General features: G+C 41.9%; 1 protein-coding gene across 7 annotated transcripts in view; it reads right to left on the reverse strand.

Annotated features, from left to right (window-relative positions):
- Positions 1 to 225: 225 nt before the first annotated feature.
- Positions 226 to 17,447, reverse strand: part of LOC118019697 (protein argonaute-4) — a 38,530-nt gene continuing 21,308 nt past the window's right edge. For 5 of the 7 annotated variants that reach the window (XM_035019120.1, XM_035019116.1, XM_035019117.1 and 2 more), the window contains 6 exons: positions 16,402 to 16,561; positions 13,432 to 13,747; positions 13,157 to 13,291; positions 6,673 to 6,774; positions 6,204 to 6,403; positions 226 to 4,080 (listed from right to left, as the gene is read on the reverse strand). In XM_035019120.1, coding sequence (XP_034875011.1) covers positions 3,972 to 4,080; positions 6,204 to 6,403; positions 6,673 to 6,774; positions 13,157 to 13,291; positions 13,432 to 13,747; positions 16,402 to 16,561 — 1,022 coding nt within the window. In that variant the 3' untranslated portion in view covers positions 226 to 3,971. Of the gene's footprint in view, positions 4,081 to 6,203; positions 6,404 to 6,672; positions 6,775 to 7,558; positions 7,966 to 13,156; positions 13,292 to 13,431; positions 13,748 to 16,401; positions 16,562 to 17,447 lie in introns of those variants that run through there. The other 2 variants (XR_004681721.1, XM_035019121.1) reach the window with 2 other exon arrangements.

Below are 17,447 nucleotides of genomic sequence, written 5' to 3' on the forward strand. Positions count from 1 at the left end.
TGATGAGTCTTGTAAAAGTTTTCATATGTGAAATTTTGCTGAGAAGCTCTTCCAAAATTCCCAAATATCAATTTCTAAAGATAAGGAGACCCAGGAGTTAAAAACACCAAGTTTCCTCTCTATTTTTTCTCAAATTTCTTAAAATCTAGGAAACTTTTTTAAAAGCAACCATGCATGTTACAAGTACAGTATACTCCATATGTATCAGACAATTGACAAGAAAAACAACTTTTGGCACAAGAATGCCAATTTATTCTCTTTTGGACACAAGAACACAAAATATCCCTGCAGGCGAAAAAAAAAATCGCAAAATTTAAACAACCATCATCATATCTCAACATAGGGATACCACCCCTCCTTTAATAGTTTAGAAAGTACCTCGTATTGCTAGAGAATACACCCAGCCCAAAGTTAATAAAATACATTTTTAGAACATTACAGGTCTAACAATATAGAAACCAAAATTACACCATTAGTCAAATGAACAAATGCAAACATTTTCAGCCACTAGACATAGAAAGAGCATGAATGTCAATAGCACGGGATAAGAAAATGGTTAATCAGTAACAAGATCTTCCCTTTAATTCGACAAGGAAAAATCCCTGGAGTTCAAGCAGTATTGATACAATGCCCTCAGCCTCCACTTTCTTAAAATGAAAGCAGAGCTCCCACTTTGCTATTGAGCAAGAAAATCTTACAGCACATCCACAAAGGGTCGCTAGGGCAGGGCGGGGAGGGTGAGCCTCCCTATACAGTGGGTTGCCTTCTCCCACAGGCAGGGTAGATAGCTGAGCCAGGTAGAGAAGCTCTGACGTAGGTTGGGCACCAGATCCTAAAGTACAGACCATATAGAACCTGTAAATCATCACCTTTGGAAGCAGCAAATAAAATTTATAGTAAGAATGAATATGTTCTACCTGCCCAGACTCTAGCTGCACTGGGCCAGCTAGTTCACTTTAGAAACCACTCAGGGTTCAACAGCTAACGACAATCAGAAAACATAATTGGTTCAACATTTGGATCTTCACCACTCTCCCAATGTCCCCGCTTCCCATCCCCTGTTACTCTGTAGCATTGCTATACTTCAATCTTTCACACCACATGACAGTGCCTGAACAGGCTGCATTAAACAACAACAACAACAACAAAACCAAACAGCCTAAATCTACTTCTAGAGAATGCACACCTCCCATTGATTGACACATGCATAATGATTCAGTCAGTCCCAAGGGGTTATGGTATTCAAATCATCAAGCCAAATTGAAATTATGCATTCAGACTTGCTTGCAACAGTATTGCTGCAACTCTGATTCTGTAGTGATTACCTCTTCAAGATTCACACCCTCAGCAGGCTTTTTTTTTTCCCCCAATGATCCTAGTTCTTCCATATTTCTTTCCTTTCATCCAAAATGAGAGCATTTGCCCCCTTAACGGTACTGTTTCCTATAAAAAATAGGCCTCCCGGCTTTTCCTCCACCACCATGCTGATTTGCCCCAGTGTACAGGACTGACTGAGGTTGTACAAACTGTATAGTTCAAGGTCAAGCATATAGCCCAACTGCCGGCAAGCGAATCAGGGCCTCCTGGCACTCCGCCTTGCTCCCTGCTCCATATGTGCCAGAAGATGATGAGAAGTGAACTTCTGTGCGTGAACAAGCAAGCCCCAGGCACTCAAGTGCAGGCGTGGTGCCCGCTGGCCAGCCAGCCAGCCACCAAGAGTTCTTCACATCCTGGACGCCAATCAGTCCTCCTTTTCCTAAAGAAGCTTCTGTTGTTTCCTCCTCTTGGGTCCAGGGCAGCCATGCTGAAGGGTATTTTCTGAGCTCTCCCTGAACAAGTGTGAATAAAAGCAGCAGCTCTGGCTAACCAACATGTCCTGATTTGTAGTATCCAAGTGAGGTATTTGCAGAAAAGGAAAATCGTAAGAAATTAACATCTGCCATCTCTTCACTCCTGCCTGTGTTGTGCCTCAATTACAGAGCTTGCTTTCATCCCACTATACGCGGAGAATAAGGATGTCTGCAGTCATCTTAATGAGCTACAGGACTCAATATACATTATAGAACTCTCAGAGACCAGTCTCAGCAAACACGGGTGGCGCCGCTGATCAACAGCACATGGAAATGTAAACTTCAATGTATTTACAAGCTTCTTTGAAAGGCTGAAGAAAAACAGTGCTTTGTATTGCTGGGATTTTGAGAAGGCTAGTTTAAGAGATTTGGACCGGCTAATGAGTTCAAGCAAACACCCTTCACCATCAGATCCAGTGTTTCCCCACCAGCAGTTTCCAGACAGAAGGGGCAAAATCGTTTTCCCACATTGTGTCTGTCTCTTCCACCAGCACTTTCCTCAGCCATACGGACTGTGGCTCTGGGGCTTTTATCCCCTTCTCCAGCTCTCACTTCTGAGGTTCCAGGATAGAGAATCACAAGTCAGTAAAATCTGGGCTGGGAAACACTGGCTGGAACTACCAAGACTCTATGTAACTGTTGTCCATTCACAAAGTGTTATCTACACTAAATACAAAATACATTTTTTCCCTACATTTTCACTGATGCTTGCTTTAGATCAGCTCCCTTTGTTTGGACAAGAAAGGAACCCGTCTCCTTGCGAGTGGGATCTAGAATCTATTAAGAAAGATTAACCTTTTCTATGCAGTTTTAGTTTAGTGAAAGGAAGGAAACCCCACCAAGTACATTTCAGGTTGAAAGAGAAGCAAAAAAATTTGCACTGCACATGACTGTGTGAGTAACCTTGATTCCCGGGAAAAAAAGTTTTAAATGCTGGTACATTTGTGCAGGTCACAGCATCGCTCAATGTACCTTAAGGATTGGCAAAGCCCATCCAATAAGGAAGCATCGTGGTCCTAGCTTATTTTAAAACATAGTGACAGGACACCAGCTGTGACTACAAAACAGATAAAAATAATTCTTTAAAGTCATGGAAATATATGTCTTTTCTGACCAGTTTCAGAAATTGCCAGATTATGATCTATAAGAAACAGCTGATAAAATCATACTGAAATCTCACCTAGAAAACTACATTGTTGGGGGAGGAAGAGAGGGGACCTTAAAAAAATGCTTATTGCCAAAGTTAATTTTCTATGAGAAGAGTTTAAAAATCATTTAGATCTAACAAACCACAGAGCAGCATAAAATGGGCACTTTTGAAAACTTTGAAAAATACTAAAAGTTAGTTTTTTTTTTCAAAGAGGGGGAAACATGAGTACTTTTACCATGGCAGTGTTATCTGTCACCGTGACATGCATTATATCTGTTTCTGCTACACATTCACGAAAGTCGACCAAATGAGAGAACTGCCGGTCTGAATTTGCAACCAAATACAGTGCAATTGCCTGGCAGCCTGTACTTGCACCAGCTCAAGTCTGTAGAGATCAAGAAGATAAAGTAGGAAAACTAATAAAGCTCTGTAAAACTTTCAAAAATTAATGCTCGTTAAAGGCATTTACAGTGGCGAAGTCAGAAATCTCCATTAAAAAGTCTATGGACCCACATAATTAAAAAGTTACGCTGAACTGAAGTAGATTGTTTGGTTTTTCTCTCCCACTTATGCACACACCCCACTCAATGAGTACAGAAAACAAGGAATAATCTTCTCTTATAAGACTAGAGGGATGCGGTGAACACCACAGCTAGCAAAATAGTCCATAGAAACCTTTCTTGTAAAGTCCTTAAGGAAGTTCAGGCTGATCAGCCTTTGCATGATGAGGTAAAAATTCAGTCCAGTGCATCAGAAAAGACAATCTATGAGTATCTATTACTTTTAAAAAATGGCTCAATTTTGTTGATGCATCAGACAGTGCTGCAAAGTATAGATTCAGTGCAACTATTCCGAGCTGCTGGTAGAAGACCACCTGAAGTCAACTTGGCTCTCTCTAGAGGCGGTAGGCATTTGAAACGTTTTGAGGCTGCATGGGGTGCCAAATTGGTTGAGTTCTTTTTCTGAGACTCTCAGGCAAAATACATCGTGTGCTGGGTATCATGGTGGATCTGCACAGCCTTGGCCAAGGCCTGAGGATCCCGGCCATTGCTCTGTCCTGACACATGACTGCCTTCCGCACTGTAAAGACAATAATGCAAAAAACCAGGTGTAACAAACACCACTTCAAACTTCACATGTTTCAAATAGCACAAAGACTACTGGATCGAAGAAGATCTTAGGCTCAAGCTGTGGTTCCTTAAATAATTTGTTGGGTCTCTCTAAACATGAGCTCACTCAACTGAAAAATGCATACAATTTATTGAATGGGCTGTTACAATAATCAAATAGAATAATGTCTCCAAAGACCCAAATCCTTAACAGTGCTTACATTAGGATTTCCACTGCCTGCTATGTCTGGTTACTGCTTATTTGGCCTTTAGGCTTCAGTCAAATGTCATTTCCCCCAAAGAAATCTTCCGCTTCCGAAGTTCAGGTCAGAGCCACCTGAAACATACTTTCACAGAATCCTCTACTTTTCTTTCATGGTACTAAACACGACTGAAAGTAAATTATTAATTGGATAGTTATACCTTCCCCCCAGGAAATGTAAACTCCAAGAAAGCAGTGACTTTGTCTATCTTACTCACCACTGAACCCCTGGTGCCCAGCACATAGTACAGTCTCAATAACCATTTGTTGAATGAATTCCTGTGCCTCATCTAATGCTGAGCGTACTATGTTGCTGTGCAAATGTTACTGTGCCAGGAGTCTCTTCTCATCTTCTCCTCACTAGCTACATAACCCTGAAGAAGTAACAACTCCTTCAAACTTTGGTCTTTTACGGTAACAGTAACAACTTCTGAACATACCTCTTAAGGGTACCATAGGATATAAAGGGCTTGGTAAACTGTAAATCACCATCCCTCTTCTGACTTAAATTATTACTTTTGCTACTTAATTATTTTATTACTTAAATTATCATTGCCCTTACCATCTAAGTTCACAATCTGAGTCATCTTTCACTTCATCCTCTTCTCTCCCACTCACACCCACCTAACGGTGAAGGGCTGTCTATTTTATCCCCCAAGTCGCCTTTTACATTTAACAAAGAAAACCTGCTCTAACATACTTTGCCAGCTTCGTGCCTGCTTTCCCCTTTCATACACTCCAGCCAAAGAAAACTGGGTATTGTCTCAACATGTCACTTGCTTTCTCTTTATGTCCATTGTTCCCCTCTGCCTGGAAAATCCTTTTTTCTTCTTTCTAGAGCCAAATCCCACCCAACCAGCAATGCAATCGTCTCTAACAACCTTTCTTCTGAAGTCCCACTGCACCTCCGCCTGTACTCCCTTGGGCTAATTGTCAGTGCTCAGTTTGCCTCTATTGTCTGCCATGCGGAAACAGAAAATCCCAGGGAACAGGTCTTCCTCATCTTAGGACTTTTAGTACCTAGCACAGTGCTGGGCACACAATCAATACCTAATAAATGTGTCGAATGAATGAACGTATATTACAGAATGGAAGGTATAAAGCCACAGCTGGGCATTTTCCATAATAGCGTATTTTCAACCCTTACAGAAATAGACTTGCAATGGAATGTCTACTATTTAGCAGCTGAATTCAGACTTGGGGAAGAGCCCAGAAACTGCTACACTTCACAGATGGTCATTTGGAAAAGAAAATTAATGCAGAGAGCTTGTTCGGCTATTTAATCATGCTCAGTAACAGGTCAAAATGTCTGATGCTTCTGAGATCCCTATTTGGGGGTGAAAATGGTCTGGCACCTCTCCTCTCCCACACACATGCCCCAGATTCATTCTGATGCATTCTTCCAAATTGTACTGAAAACAAAGTGAGCTGTGCAGGACTTCCCCTCGCATGAAGTGGAATCCACAGGCCCGTGACTGCTTGGACTGGAGCCAGGGCACTGTGGGGGCCACCTTTGAGGATGCTCAGGACTCCTGAGCAGAATTGAATGCATTTGGCTCTATGGGAAAACCACAGGCAGCTCCAAATTAGACTTTTTTCCTTGGGCAGACTATAGACACACCATGCAAGTATGAGCAAGCCTGAGCACTTCTTGGACCCAAAGTCACATTATAAGCTCTCAAAGGCACATTCAATTTTACTCGCTTCTTGAAATTTAAACCCTAAAAGGAAGTTTAGCTCTTCTAAAAAGTTTTCTGTAGTCGCTCATTTTTTTTTTTTAACATGTTGCTAATTCAGACAAAAAGAGATTTCACTGTGCCTGAGAAACTTGCCTGTCATGATCTTTATCCACCAGATGATACCTTGCCCTGAAAGCTACAAGCCGGGCATAATATGCAGGGGCTGGAATGGAGACTGAGCGCGTGCAGCGCACGTAGGTGTGACATAGCTGGTAAGTTAGGAGCTGGAGCTCATCTGCGGTGAAGCAGTTGTCATCCCACAAGACCTGGTAATGTGAAGGACGGCTGGTTCCCTGCAGAGAGACTTTTATGATTAGGATGTTTCTGACATGGGTTGACTACGTGAGAGCAGAGAATTGAAATCCACTCCTTAAATTCAGAAGTATTCCTGCCTAGCCCACCTACCAGCAGATACCTAGACCAAAAGGTAACAGTTCTAGAATACAAGCACTAAATTAACAAAGTAATGTACAGTGTTGAATAACAAGTCTAGTCAAGCCAGTTGCCGAATTTGCAAACCTCTCCCTATCGAGTCGAAGATCTGAACCAGTTTCCAAATTACCTGAATTCCTGCATGACTACAGAGGTAAAAGTCAAACTCGGATGGATGCGTGATGGTGCTATCCACTGTAGTTCCTGCTGGGACATTGCCACTTTTCCCCACCTACCAAAAAAAAAGGGTGCAGGGGTAGTTATAATTAGTCATCAAAATGCCAGACTGAGCTCAGGCCGTATTTTCCTCTTATGTGTTAATTGGTAACAAGTTAGCAAACTGTTCTTAAGTGAAGTTTTGAAAATCAGTTTAATTCAACATGTTGAAATTTTCTGTAACGTTTCTTAGCCCAACCACTTTGTCCTTAAGTGTTTTCTTGAACAAATATACTCCATGGTTTCTCTAGGAGAATCCAGACAAATAATTATTTTACCTGGGTTGCATTACTGTCATCTATTTATAGACGATATATCGGCATTGTTCACAGAGGGGGAAAGAAAGGCATTTACAATGGATAAGCTTCCCAAGAAAAAAATTCAACTTTATTCCTTACTTGGAGTAAAAAGATATGCACAACTTTCAGTAAAAGTTAAGATGAATAAATCTTTGAACTGGTACACGAGGCTCAACAAAATTAATGTTTTTACAGAATCAGTAAAAGAAGTCACCAGCACATGCATTATCAGGAAGAGTGCACTGAAATGGGAATTAGGAAACCCGGGGTTTCAGTTCTAAGCCTAGTCTTGCAACTACATACCTTAACAAAGCTTAATATCTTTGGGTCTTAATCTGATCAGCTATACAACTAGGTGACATTCATTTACACTTTTAAAATCCGAAATTGTGGGACGCCTGGGTGGCTCAGTCCGTTAAGTGTCTGCCTTTGGCTCAGGTCATGATCTCAGGGTCCTGGGATAGAGTCCCGCATCCAGTTCCCTGCTCAGCGGGGAGCCTGCTTCTCCCTCTGCCTGCTGCTCCCCCTGCTCATTCTCTCTCTCTCTCTCTCTCTGACAAATAAATAAAATCTTTAAAAAAAGAATCAGAAATTGTAAGGCTCACTTGCAGCCAAAATTCTAAAATCAACCTTCGAGGAAAGCAGAGAAGGGAACTTCAGAAATGCATTTACACGGAAAGGAATTAAACCTTGCTATTTGGTCAGTTTTCATCCTCTTGTGCCGTACAGCAGGGTTCCATATGAGGAATTTTATTTCGTATAGAGGCAATGAATTTGGTGGGAGCTTACTTGGCTCCATTCTAACTACTATTACCTTCAGCTGAATTGTGCACCAATGCGTACAGGAACATCTATGAGTACAGAAAAGTCTCATTCCATCAAATTCAAATGTGAACTTGGGGACCTACCTGGACAAGAGGAAATGTAACTGAGTTATAATAGTTCTGGCATCATTTCCCAAAGTGTGTTCTTCAGGAATATTAGTTCCGCAGGATGTGTTTAGGTATTTTATGGTCAAACACATTTGAGAAACACTGGGTTGAACTCAAGTTAAAAAGGCTTTTCTAGGGCGCCTGGGTGGCTCAGTCGGTTAAGCGACTGCCTTCGGCTCAGGTCATGATCCTGGAGTCCCGGGATCGAGTCCCGCATCGGGCTCCCTGCTCGGCGGGGAGCCTGCTTCTCCCTCTGACCCTCCCCCCTCTCATGTGCTCTCTGTCTCTCTCATTCTCTCTGTCTCAGATAAATAAATAAAATCTTAAAAAAAAAAAAAAAAAGGTTTTTCTAGGGGCGCCTGGGTGGCTCAGTTGGTTAAGCGTCTGCCTTCGGCTCAGGTCCTGATCCCGGGGTCCTGGGATCGAGCCCTACATTGGGCTCCCTGCTCCACGGGAGGCCTGCTTCTCCTTCTCCCAATCCCCCTGCTTGTGTTCCCTCTTTCACTGTGTCTCTCTCTGTCAAATGAATAAATAAAATCCTTAAAAAAAAAAAAAAAAAGTTTTTCTATCGTATGACTTCTCAGAACCTTTATTCAGTGATGTATAATCTTTAAGAGGGAGATGGAGTAAATAGTATTTCCTAAACTTATTTGACCATAGAATCTTTTTTAAAAAGATTTTAATTAATTAGTTAATTAATTAATTTTAAAGTAGGCTTCATGCCCAGTGTGGAGCCCAATGCGGGCTTGAACTCACAACCCCGAGATAAAAACCTGAGCTGAGATCAAGATATGGACGCTTAACCAACTGAGCCCTCCAGGTGCCCCGATTTTATGTTTAAGTAATCTCTCTACCCAGTGTGGGGCTCGAACTCACAACCCAGAGAATCAAGAGTCACATGCTCCACAGGCTGAGCCAGCCAGTTAGTTGCCCCAGCATGGAATCTTTTTTAAAGCAAATCTCTTAGAATCTACAGATGAGAACGGAAGGAGATGATGCCCTGGGGAAAAAGAGATCCAGGCATGTTCATTTCAACAATTACCACTTGAGCACCCATGAGGAAGGCTCTGCAGCAGATGTTGATGAGAGACAGAGGCACAGAGAGAACTAATGAACCTGCACTCCTGCCCTTCATGAACACCACCTAAAAGCTGGTAGGAAGAAATAGTTGAGCCATCCTTTACAGGATAAGCAGGAGTTGAAAGGGGGGATGGGATGAAAACTGGAAACACTCCAAATATCCCCTAAAGTCAGGAATAGATGAACTAATTGTGGTTCAGCCATATGATGAAATACTAAGCAATAAAAAGGAATAAACTGGTGATATACACAATAAACTTGGATGAACCTCAAATGCATTATGCTAAGTAAAAGAAGCCAGACCAAAGGCTATGGTATCCCACTTACATGTCATTCTGGAAAAAAACCAAACTGTAAGGACAGAATGCCTGTCAGTGGTTGCTAGGGGCTGTAGGTGAGGGAGAAAAGGTTGACTGCAGAGGGCTTGGAAGAATGTGTGTGCATGATGGATTGTTCATGTCTTCATAGACATGGTGGTTACACAACTATATGCATTTGTCACAACGTGCAGAACAGTACACTAAAAAGGGTGGATTTTACTGTTATCTATATAATACCTTAATAAGAATAGTGGGGGGAAAAAGAGGGGGACAGATGTGGTCATCTCGGGAATTCAAATCCACAATATATATGGGAAATGGAAAGTGTATGAGGGCATGGTAGAAGGATGAAACTAAAATGTTTTGGCTACCTTAGGAAAACACTGACCACCAAAGGGAAGTATCTGGTAGACAATGGGGGATATGTGAAGGTTTCTGAATAAAGGAGTGGCAAGGTAAGACATGCATTTTTTTTTTTTTTAAGTAAGCTCTAAGCCCAATGTGGGGCTTGAACTCACAACCCGAAGATCAAGAGTCACATGCTCTACCAACTGAGCCAGCCAGCTAGCCCAGACGGCAGGTAGAGGGTGCATCTGTGGAGGACGAATGCTGATGGGGAGACCAGTAGGAGTCTCCTGCGATATAGGAGGTTCTGCCTAGGACAGAGGTAACACACAAGAGGAAGAATTGAGACAAGAGAGTTCAGGGCAGAACACAGAAGACTATTTGAACTGGATATGGGGGGACAAGAAGGGGGGAGAATTTAAAGACAGCTCTGAAGTTTCTAGCTTGGCTGACTTAATATACAATGATGCCAAGTCATAGAAGAAAAGGAAAATTGGGGGAGGAATAGGCTTTGGATGGGGATAAAACAGTAAGTAGAAGGTTTAGATGTGTTTCGCTTGAAATGCCTGTGGTAGATTGTATCACTAGGGCCAAATATTCCCGTGACCCTCCCTGGGGGAGGGTTATATATCCCCACCCAATTAACTCAGGAGTGGCCATGTAACGTGCTTCGGCTGATAAGAGTGTGGCCTGAAATGTGTAACTTCTGGGCAGAAGCTTTAAGAGCCAACATATGGATTGTGAGGATCTTTCTTTCCCTCTGCTGTAACGACTAGTGATGTTCCAGATAGATTGCTCTCTGTCAGCCTAGGTTCCAAAAGGAGGACATCAGGGTCACAGCTGCAGCAGAGTGGAGCACTGTGGAGTGAATGTGTAATACGAGCAAGAAATGCATCTTTATAAGCCCCGAAGACTTTGGAGGGTTTTTTTGTTCCCACAGCATGGCCTAACCTATATTACTGATACAATGTCTAAAGAGCATCTGAGTAAATATGTCTGGTAGACAACTGGAGGTGCAGATCAGGAACTGCACAGCAATGTTTGCAGCTGGGAATACACATTTAGGAATCTATAAACAGATCAGTGCAGGCAGAAAAGTGGGTGAGACTAAAGAGAGTTGAAATTCAGAAGAGAAGAGGGAGAGGAAAGTATGGAATGCCTGGAAACATCAGTATTTAATGGCCAGAGGAGGAAGAGAAGTCAAAGAAAGTCTGATTATAGAGGAGGGTAGTGAATCTGGAAAGTCATATTATTGTTCAGGCCAAGAGGTCAGTGTAAGAACCTGACAAGATAGCACTAGATTGGAAATGAGCAAGTCACTGAGCGAACAACTTCAGCAGAATCACTGAAACTGAAGTCAGGCTCCAGAGAATGGATGTCTGATGTGAGAAGGTACAGATGGAAAGTCAAGTCATTTTTCTTCTAAAAGTTTGGTCATGAAAGAAAACAAAGATAAGGTGGCAGGTAGACTGAGAGAGAAACAGAGTAAAAGGAAGCTTACTAGGGTGATCTAGGAAGAGTTGAGGCACTTTAGAGGGTGAGGAGAAGGAACTGGAGTTTTGAAAACCAAGGGTAATTAATGAAGCGTACCTTTAGGAACAAAAGCATAGGTGGAGAGATTAGCCTCTGAGATGTGCGAGGAAGGAGAGGAGAAAACACATTTCAGTACATTTGAAAGTAGAGGAGAGAGGGGTGCCTGGATGGCTCAGTTGGTTAAGCGTCCAACTCTTGATTTCGGCTCAGGGTCATGAGATCAAGCCCCCGTGTGTCAAGCCCCACGCTCAGTGGGGAGTCTGCTTCTCTCTCTCCCTCTGCCCCTCCCCCCAGCTCGCACTCTCTCCCACACTAAAATGGATAAATCTTAAAAAAAAAAAAAAAGTAGAGGAGAGGAAGCTGAGAAAACTCATGCCTTCTCGATGTTGTTTTCTGGGGAAATAGAGGGCATCACAGAGTGGGCCGGGAGTTGAGTGAAGGTTTGGAACACATGCTATGGGGACCTGGATAAATGGAGAAACTGCGGCGTCAAAGGCTGGCTGAGATTTGCTATCATGAATCTGCAATATCATTCATCATTAAACAAATGACTTTCTTCCTCAGCAATCTCCACTGGCCTAAGGGTCGAAGCAAAGGAAATGGGTAAGTGGACCGATCCAGAGGTGGACATTGGCAAGAGGCATGATTAGAGAATTGGAGATGCTGGTAAGTGTCAAGGGAGCAGGGCAGACCAAGGACCAGGATTATCAATCTCTGGAAGGTTAGGAGTGACATGGGATGGTAAAGAACAAAATGATGAGATAGCCTGGTTTTAGGAAGATAATCCAGCTCCTAGAGCTACATGGACAGCAGTTTGATGGAGGGATGGAGAGGTGACAATGCAGTTAAGGAGGGGGTGGCAGGGTGTTCTGTGACCAGAGCGAGGGCAAGAGTTTGGAGAATTTGTATCAGTGGAGGTCTAAGAAGTACTACTGAGTCAGGGTTTGGGCAATTCAGAAGACAACACTTGGAATCTGAGTTGACTGGTGGAACCGGAGCCCAAGGAAAACCTTAGTTTTCCAATGATTCTGAAAACAAAACAAAACAAAACAAAATAGCTCAGCCTTGGATTAGAGACAAAAAATAAAGGTGTACTAGAAAATAATGGGAGTGACACACAAAATTACAAGATTAAGCAACAGAAAGAACTGGTCTCTCTGGGGGTGGATCAGGGAGGGCCTGCAAAAGATGAAATAACATCATAGAAAATATTATAGAAGCAAAGTCAGTCAATATTATGTACCTATAATTTAGCTAGTTTGTACATAAATAACAGATTATATATCAATTATACAAAATGCCTCTTATCAAAAGCTGGGAATTATACCCCAAATTAATATTCATTTATTAATTTAATCCTTACAACACCCCTGTGAAATAGGTATTGTTCTTACTACATTTTACAGATGAGAACATTATGGCTTAGAGACGCTAACTTGCTCATGGTTAGTAAGTGTGATATTATAAGTGGTCAAAGTGTGTACCCCAAGAATCCCCTGCGCTGATATATGAACTGATACAAAATCATTTGAAAGAGAAATTCTTCCCAGAGCCACGCCTTAGGCACTGGTAGCAAAAAGTAGCAAATGATAATAAAGTCCAAATAGATAAACCATCCCTTTGGCGTTTGCCTGTATCACCACCGTGTATTTTGGCATGTTTTTGTGGCCCTTAAAAACTCCAGAAGCCAGCACTTCTGTCACACAAGAGAAATAGTCAGTCTTGAAACCTGTATCATTCAGAAGTGATCATCTATGTTCAACTGGAGTTAGTATATTTATTGAATTATTATTACACTCCTGTTTTTAGGGAAAAAAAATTATACGTATGCCCCACTGAAATCATATTCACTTGCATCAGCTAATGAGGCTTCTACCATAGTTTCTTACCCTTTCTGTTTTATCTGCACAGAAAAGTCGTGTGTGGTGTCTCTTCTGCACCACAATGTAGGTTATTCCTGGCCGGTAATCTTCTTCCAAGCTAATACATGCCTTTCGAATTGCTATTAGCTCTGGCCAGGCGACCTAGGAGTTAGAAATAGAATGACGTTCGATTGAGAACTCACTTTGCAGCTCTCAGATCTGGTTTACCTGGAGTGGCAGATGGGAGGAAGCTCCATCAGACACCTAGAACCCCCAAAGGCAACCATGGGTAATCAGAGTACCTGTTTCATTTGTCCCTCCGATACCCCTCCACGGTAGTAGATGATCCGAGTGGGTTTGAAGCGTGTAGATTTGTAGAACTGGATCAGCAGCTCTCGAACCATGTTAGTGAGGTCCTGAATTACCTCCTGACTGTACAGGAGCTCCTGGGAGATCTCCTGGCGGGAGGTCTGCACCCGAACAGTGGCACAGTACCGACTGGGGTGGCCATCCATACTGCCAACGACAGCAGCAATGGAAGGCTTCTTCCCGTCCCCTGCTGGGGGGTGCGTGACATCCGCTCCCAGGAAGATGACAGGCTGCTGGAACACCGAGGGCCTGCTCAGATTGAAGGAGACACTGACACTCAGACATACGGATGAAAATCTGTACTTTCAAGCTCACCAGATATAATCACAGATATAGTTTTACAAGACAGAATAAAGACTTAGACACATTGGGTGAGAACTCTAAGGCCCACTGAGTGTCTGTGTCTCTTTTGCAATGAATCTGAATTGACTTAAGAAGTCAACATGGTTGGGGCACCTGGGTGGCTCAGTCGGTTAAGCGTCTGACTCGGTTTTGGCTCAGGGTCCTGGGATCGAGCCCCATGTTGGGCTCTGCGCTCAGTGAGGAGTCCGCTGGAGATTCTCTCTCTCTCCCTCTCCCTCTGCTCCTCCCCCTGCTGTCTTTCTCTCTCTCTAAAAGAAATAAATAAAATATTAAAAAAGAAATCAACATGGTTCTTCTATAATAGCAGGAAGGGAAGACTTTAAAAAGAGGACCTGAGCCAAATTTAATAAAATCTGTGTGTGTGTGTGAAGGGAAGACTTTCCCAGAATGAACTCTCTTGGGATCCTAGGATTCTTACAACAGATATAGAATTGCAGAATTTACATGGAACGGGGACAAAACCCCCAATGCTCTTTAAGATGTGAGGCTTACAGAAGAGAACTGAGTCTATCTACTTCCCTATTTTATTTTTATCTATAGTATTCATCACTTATACCACATATTTTACTTAATTATTTTTTTAAAGATTCTATTTTTAAGTAACCTCTACCCCCATTGTGGGGCTCAAACTCACAACCCCAAGATCAAGAGTCACACACTCTACTGACTGAGCCAGCCAGGCACCCCACTTAATTTAAATTGTATTTATTTTCCACACGCACACACACATACACACACACACACGAGTGTAAGCTCCACAAGGGCAGGAATTTTATTTTGTTTTGTCTTATTCACTGCAGTATCCCTAGTGCCTGGAACATTGCCTAGCTCACAGCCGGCACTCAATAAATATTTGTTGAAAGAATGAACTCATTTATTTGGCACTGATTTTTCTAAGGAATCAAGGGGGGTAAAATCATGCATGCTTCTCTGGCAAATTCTTAAAAGTAGGATTTGGAACTGAGTACTGATTCTTAGAGTATAATATAGGAGACATCCCAAATCTGAAAATCTCTATAATAGAATAGATATCTCCATGAGGGCAGAGGCTGTGTTATATTTCTCTGTATGTATCATCATACAACAGCAAACATACATCTGTAACATACATATGCATAACATAATAACACCTTACATATACTATGTACCAGCCACTGTGCTAAACACTTTACCTGTATTAACTCATTTAGTCCTCGCAATAATCCCATGAGCGTGGTACAATTACTATCTCAATTTTTCAGATTTAAAAAATGAGACAGAAGAGGTTAAGGAGCTTGCCCAAGCTTACATAACTAGGAAGCAGGAAAGCTGGAATCCAAACCTAGGGTGTCAGACACTGAGGTATGCGTCCTAAACTACTATGCTATATTGTCTCAAACATTTGGGGTAAAATTAAATGATTTCAGATTTTAGGTTAACTTCCCACATGGCCTGTATACCTCATTCATCAATGGTGTAGGAAGGATTTTGTTACCTATAAATGTTATTCAAGGGCAAATTAAGAATGGAATATGATTGTATAAGAGCAAGGCACTCAATTTCATATTCTTGTCACGTATAGAAATCACTAATACCACAGCCCTAAATTGAACTTTTCAAATCACTTTCACATATAGAATTTCACATGAAAACATTTTAGAGTTAGCAAGTCAGATATTATCTCAATAGATAGGGAAAATACAAATTAATGAAAAGATGGACAACCCAATCTAAGAAATGGGCAAAGAACTGAAAAACCCATCACAAAAGAGGATATCCAAATAGCCAATAAACATATGAAATTGTGTTCAACATGATTAATCATCAGGGGAATGAAAATTAAAACCACAATGAGATACTATTATCCCAAACAAAATGGCTAAAGTTAAAAGGACTGATACTACCAAGTGTTGGTGAGAATATGGAGCAACCAGAAATCTCCATGGAAATGTAAACTGGTACAACCACCCGGCAAAACTATTTCACAGTATCTCTCAACGCTAAATACACATACTCTCTGTAACTTAGCAATTCTACTCTTGGATATATACTCGGGAGAAAGAGTACTTACATCCACCAAAAATGTAGAAAAATTGTATAATGAATGTACAAAAATATCCATCAACGGTATGAGATTAAAATTCTGTGAGTATATTCATATAATGAAATGATATACAATGAAAATGAATAAACTACTACTTAATACAGTAACATGAATGAATTCTAGACACATAAGGATGAACAAAAGAAAACAGACACAAAATATTACATATTGTATGGTTCCGTTTATATGAAGTTCAAAAAGAGGCAAAACTAATCTATGGTGATAGTGGTTACCTTTGGGGGTTATCTATTGGGAGGGGCCACAAGGAAGCCTGACAGGGTGCTGGAAATGTTCTAGATCTTCACCTGAGTGTGGTTACATGAGTGTATACATATATAAGACAAAGTAATTGAGATGCATGTTTAAGATTTGTGTGCTTTACCGTAAATAACGTTACATTTGATCTTAATAAAAACGTAGGGAAAAAAAGTAGAAAAAACAGAGTTCAAAATCTTACCTTTGATGAGGTACAAGCACGTTGTTAATTCCTCCGAGCTTTGCATTTATCTTCAGGCAAAGGTTGGAAAGGGTTTGGGGTGAGGTCTTCACTACATTTTTTACCTGGACACACTGTGTGGCCATACCCAGGAGGGTATCTCCAACACGTTTCACCTCCGCTACAAGGATAAATTCATTAATTAATTTAAAAATGTTTAAATATTCTCCTAATTACTAAGAGTAGAGGCCAAAATCCACACATGAACATTTACACAGTGGTCGTTTTATTTGCTAACCCCCCAGGGCAATTTTTCCTTTTCTTCCCTCCTGCAAGCATTGAAGGTAGCCCACTTCCTTTACTCCTGGATGCTGCGTGCTGCCACTAACTCAGTCCCCTGGGGTTACTTTTTCCACAGGACTGGTCTGGCAAAGGAATCCATCTCTCAACTCCTCCCTCTCAGTATACACGCCAGCTCTTTGACTTTTAAGTATTTTTCTCCCACCCTCCCCCTCTTTTTCCTCTAAACAGGAGAGATAAACAGACAGTAACAAAAGAAACAACTACAGAGGGCGTTGAAGACGTTTTATAACGTTCAGACAGCGGTCTGTAGTTCCCAAATCCTTTATTTAGATGATAGCCAAAAGAACTTTGTATCACTCTTGTTACAATAGACACAAACTGAACAGCTTCTTTTCTGGAAGTGGTAGGCTCCCCCACTCTTCCCCACTCTGATCTTCCTAAGTGCTTTTCACCAAACATTCCAGTTCTTCCTGCTTTGAGGACTACGGTAGAATTCCACTGTATGCCGCACACTCGTTCCCGCTGCATTTCCCGGCCCCCATTCTCGATCCCCACACAAAGGTTGGGAAGAGCCATGTGGCTGGTTGTGGTCAAGAAGCTGCAAATGTTAAGAGCCCTGCAGAGCTCTCTTTTCTCTCTGCCATGGGGCCAGCAACTTTCCCAATAGCAACTACTTGGCCAGCCTGGGTCCCAGAGGGAAAATGACACGATGGCATGGAACAGGGGCCACGGTCTACCTCAATGCACACATGGCAGAAGCAAAA

This window comes from Mirounga leonina, unplaced genomic scaffold (assembly GCF_011800145.1).
Source record: "Mirounga leonina isolate KUSES-001 unplaced genomic scaffold, KU_Mleo_1.0 Mir_173, whole genome shotgun sequence".
Taxonomy (NCBI): domain Eukaryota; kingdom Metazoa; phylum Chordata; class Mammalia; order Carnivora; family Phocidae; genus Mirounga; species Mirounga leonina.